Below are 4,343 nucleotides of genomic sequence, written 5' to 3'. Positions count from 1 at the left end.
AGAAATCCAGGTCTAAATACTAGCACGGGTGGGTAAATTATGGAAATCTTTTATAAGTCTTTGGGCGTATAAACATCAAAGGAATGTCGTTAGCCTTTTTTTAATCTCTGCCACAGCTTTTGGTTTTTACTGATTGAAATGTACACGTTGTGCCCAACAGAGACCTGGAACGTAAAACGTGGGTAGTGGGAGTGGATGAAATAGTAGCAACAGTGGGGAAGAGAAAGTTCAGGCGCCTCCCCTGGCATACGAAGTCCCTCTATAAAGCCTTGCTAAAGTGCACAGTAAAGATGGTCGAGGGTTATTATAGGAAATATTTGCATCTACACCATATGCTAAACTGGAGGGGAAAAAAAATGAATTACTTCTTAGCTGTTTGTCTAATTGTACTACACACTGCACACAGACACAATTGCATTTTACCTCAATGAAAACAGGATGTTGCAGGAGCGAAGAAGCAGCATTCTACAAACTACGTAAGAAGATGAGTAGGCCTCCAGCTGCAAAGATCTTCAGTGTTTTATATTTCATAAAATGGATCCCAGAGTTTTCCAGATTCTCAATATTGATATCTGCCCTATCAGCTGAGAAACACAAACACTTTCCCAGTCAATTAGACATCTTTATAGGGGTAAAATGCGATGGGGGCGGGGTGGGAAGATGGATCATGGGAATTGCATATATGTATTTAAGAAAAACAGCTTCCTTTCCCCCTGTTTAATATAATCACAACATATTTCCTGACTCCAGCCTAGCACAGCTCTTTATTCAGTTAACATTCCCAAGGCTGCTGCCTGAAGTATCTAAGATCACTTTCAAATGCCCTTTCTAACAAGACCTGAGCAAGAGGCCACTAATTTTCACTGAACAAAAAGCCACTGGAGAGAGATCCGTTTGTCAATATCAACTGGTCCAGCAATTTCCCATCTTCAGACACATCAGCCTATCTGAGTTGGCAGATGTTTAGACAAGATTTTATAAATTGTTCAATATCAGACCATAATGAACCCCAACTGACCATTCCAAAGCAGCTAAAAGCATTCAGGATCTCCCCTGCTGGGATCTAATAATGCTCTCACGCTGGAACATTATTAATCACGGAATAAAATAGATGAGCCTCTTGAAAAATAAGTGTATGATTGATTAAAGGGCAATCTAAGAAGCTATTATTCTTGTTTTATAACCGTAAGTTATATTCACTCAATTTATCTTTTGGGGAAAATAAATGATTGTTCGTTTCTCTTCTGAAATTATATTAGATGAGGATTCCCATTATTTTACTAAAAATTAAAATGATTAAGTAGCTGATTTTATGAGCCAAATCAAAGTGGATTTCCTATATGACTGTAAAGATATGGTTTACTGATACAAAGAAAAAGAGGAAAAATAAATTTAAAAAAACCCCATGAATTGGACTTTTTATCTTTTTTTTCCCCTTTGCATATTTTAGCCAGAAGCAGAAACAAAGAAATTAAAAATAAACCATAGCTGATTATATATATTTTTTTTTCTTAGAAATAGTGGATTTAAAGGCTGTTAACTCAAATAAAGAGCTATTTCACACCCAACATAGTTTATAAGAAACATGCATATATTCACATCATTCTCTCCACGCATATGCATGCATATATACAAATATGTATTTGCACACATGTGTGTATTTAAAGCTTAAGTATAACGGAGCAACCCAGAAGGAATTAATTTATGCAAAGCATATCTTTGCAACATATTTAAATTGCTTACTTATTTTATGATCTGAACTCTACTAGTGAAATTACAACTTTTGTCATTTTTCTAAATAATAGGTCATTATTTTGGGGGAAAATGAACGAAAAACACCATATTGTTGCAGACTAGTCTGTTTTATTTACAATTAGAGATATAAATTAGTAAAGAATTCTTGTTAAACAACCAAAGATTGTATAACCATCAACGTTTCAAATAAAAACCAGGCAAAATTTATTTACAAAAAGTTCAGATTCCATTGCAATACAACTTGCATAAATTACTAGAAGCTTTATATCGTTACAAAAATAAATATCAAATTTGTTTCCACTTTGTAAGGACTCAAGTTCTCCAATCACATCTTTATTATCTCTACTGTATACATCTTTTACAAATAAATTTTACAGTAAATCCTATCACACCTATCGAATATATACCGTGGCAATGAAGTGATCAATTCAAGATATCCTGAGAAAAACAGATCTGTTTTCAAAAGTCACACATACATTGGGGAAACTATACTATACCAGCAAACTCACATATGTCCAACAAAGTTCTCTTTTAATAATTAGAGTCTGAAGATTTAATAGTGCTCTGTGGTCTTCTTTTATACAGTGGCACAAGATGTGATCCGGATTTAGAGATTTGTTATATATATTAGCTCGGGGAGAGATGATGGCTTGCTGACTTTTTTCAAAGCAATTGTGACACCTACCTGTGGACCAAGGAAAAAACCAGATCATGCAAAAATCCTTCAATTACACTCTAACACCATTAAACGGAAAGAAAAAAGGAAGTAAGGCAAAATTCCTACTCTTCTAATTTCTTCTAACAAAAGGATTAGTTGAAAAAATACCGAAAAGGAGATTTTTTTATTGTTTATCTTTCCCTGAACAGTGGAGGCATTAAGAGTGTGATTGCTAGCTAGGCAGGAGGCAATTCACAGATAACATTCTGCTTAAGATGCACGTCTCTCCCTAATAATTGTCCCTTTTTCTCTGAAATACACGGTCACTGCGTGAAACCTCACTCCAAATGTACCATTTTAGCACTGCCACGTGAGCACAAGCACTTTGTTTTTAAACAACCTTCAAAGATATTTTTTTCCTCAAGCTTTCCCTCCGTAGCATTCAAATAGTCCTTACGGCTTAGTCCTTACACAAGGGAAGAGGATGCGAGGTGAGGGAACTGTCTAACCTGACTTTAAAATTAAGACAAACCCGAGGAAGAAAAGCCGTAATGCGAGCTTTAAAAAAACCAGCAGTCTTACTTCGTAATCAGACTCTTAAGTAATGAAGCAAGAAATCAACGTTAAGCAAGTCTAGAGCTGTGCAACGCGTCTTAGACCTGATGCCAAACGATCAGTGTAATAGAAAATGTTTTCACTTACTTGCATTGCTGTGTGATTGCACTTCTATAGGTATGGTTGTACTCCTACTGTGCAGACTTCAGTGGGATCTGTCAAAATAGAACCGTCAGTTAGTCACAGGACACAGCCAGCTAACCAGATTATACAGGGTGTGTAGGTCCCAGCCCTCACTCGAGCACAATTATTAGCCGAGTCGTTTAGGAGGCCGGCCAATATTTCAGCATTGCACGTATATCGAGTGCATTGTTAGAATAAACTGACGATTATATCATCGCAAAACATTTTCAGAAAAAAAAAAAAAATAATTAAAAAAAATTAAAACCCAGTTAAAATGTCACGCTTCACGTCACGTCCAAGGTCAGCAATTATCTGAACTCAAAGCTGTAAAAACCCGTGAGAATAGAGGAAACAAAGAGAGCAAAACTAGTTTGTCGGGAAAAAAAAATAATAATTACACCAAGTGCTCTCTGGATGTGTGTGTAGTTTTCCTTTTAAAAATCACTTCTAGGAGCTGACTCTGCAGCCGGTGAGACTGATCTAAAAGTCGTCTTTTACATTTCCTCTCTCTGTTCTTACAGGCAGGTATGAATACGACAGCCGCGTGCAGTTTTTAATCCCCAGATTACACTACATCCCATCTTCACCCGGCGGTCGTGGCGGGGACAGTGGCTCCCTAGTTTCTCCGGAGAAGGTTTCGGTATTTACAGCGGATAAAGGACTCCCACGAGTCGGGGAATGAGGGCGAGCGAGAAGAGGGGAAGAAAGCGGCAAAAAAAAAGTCTACCTACCTTTCTTAGAGTCATAACTAGAGGGCCTGTAATGTTGCTCTAGCTGGTTAGTGATCGTTTTCAAAGAGTCACTGCTCTGCTTGTGGACAGAGCTGGCGTTTAGGACAGTCTGACTTAGTCCCTCGTTTGAAGTCACTGCTGCGGAGTTGTATCTCAGGATTCCCTGGCTCTGCAGAGCGTTAAAGTTCCCATAGTTTGTATAATTGCTATAAAAAGGTGAGGTGTAATAAATATGCCTCCCTAGGAGGGAGGAGGGCGAGTAGGCAGCGCTGTGCGGGGCCGAGGCGGGGGTGGCCGAGGAGAGGGGCGCAGGCTGACAGCCCTGGCCCAGGCTCTGGCTCTTGAGGTCCGAGGTGGCGATTTCGGCCAGCGACCAGAGTTTGGGCTGGGTGGCCGGCGTCGGGGGCCCGGGGGACGCGCGGCCGCCCAGCACCGCCTTGCTGGCGCTGCGGGCGGCGTCG

The 4,343-nt window shown here is 39.4% G+C and overlaps 1 protein-coding gene across 1 annotated transcript in view; it reads right to left on the bottom strand.

Annotated features, from left to right (window-relative positions):
* Positions 1-1,863: 1,863 nt before the first annotated feature.
* IRX2 (iroquois homeobox 2) overlaps positions 1,864-4,343 on the bottom strand; it is a gene marked incomplete at its 5' end in the record, with an annotated part of 26,388 nt that continues 23,908 nt past the window's right edge. The window contains 3 exons of the mRNA XM_009996524.1: positions 1,864-2,440; positions 3,116-3,183; positions 3,883-4,342. Of these exons, the coding sequence (XP_009994826.1) occupies positions 3,140-3,183; positions 3,883-4,342 (504 nt within the window). The remainder of the gene's footprint in view (positions 2,441-3,115; positions 3,184-3,882; position 4,343) is intronic.

Source organism: Chaetura pelagica, unplaced genomic scaffold (assembly GCF_000747805.2).
Source record: "Chaetura pelagica isolate M959 unplaced genomic scaffold, ChaPel_1.0 scaffold82, whole genome shotgun sequence".
Lineage (NCBI taxonomy): Eukaryota > Metazoa > Chordata > Aves > Apodiformes > Apodidae > Chaetura > Chaetura pelagica.
Note: the sequence above shows the minus strand (reverse complement) of the source record. Positions and strands in the feature narration are given on the sequence as shown.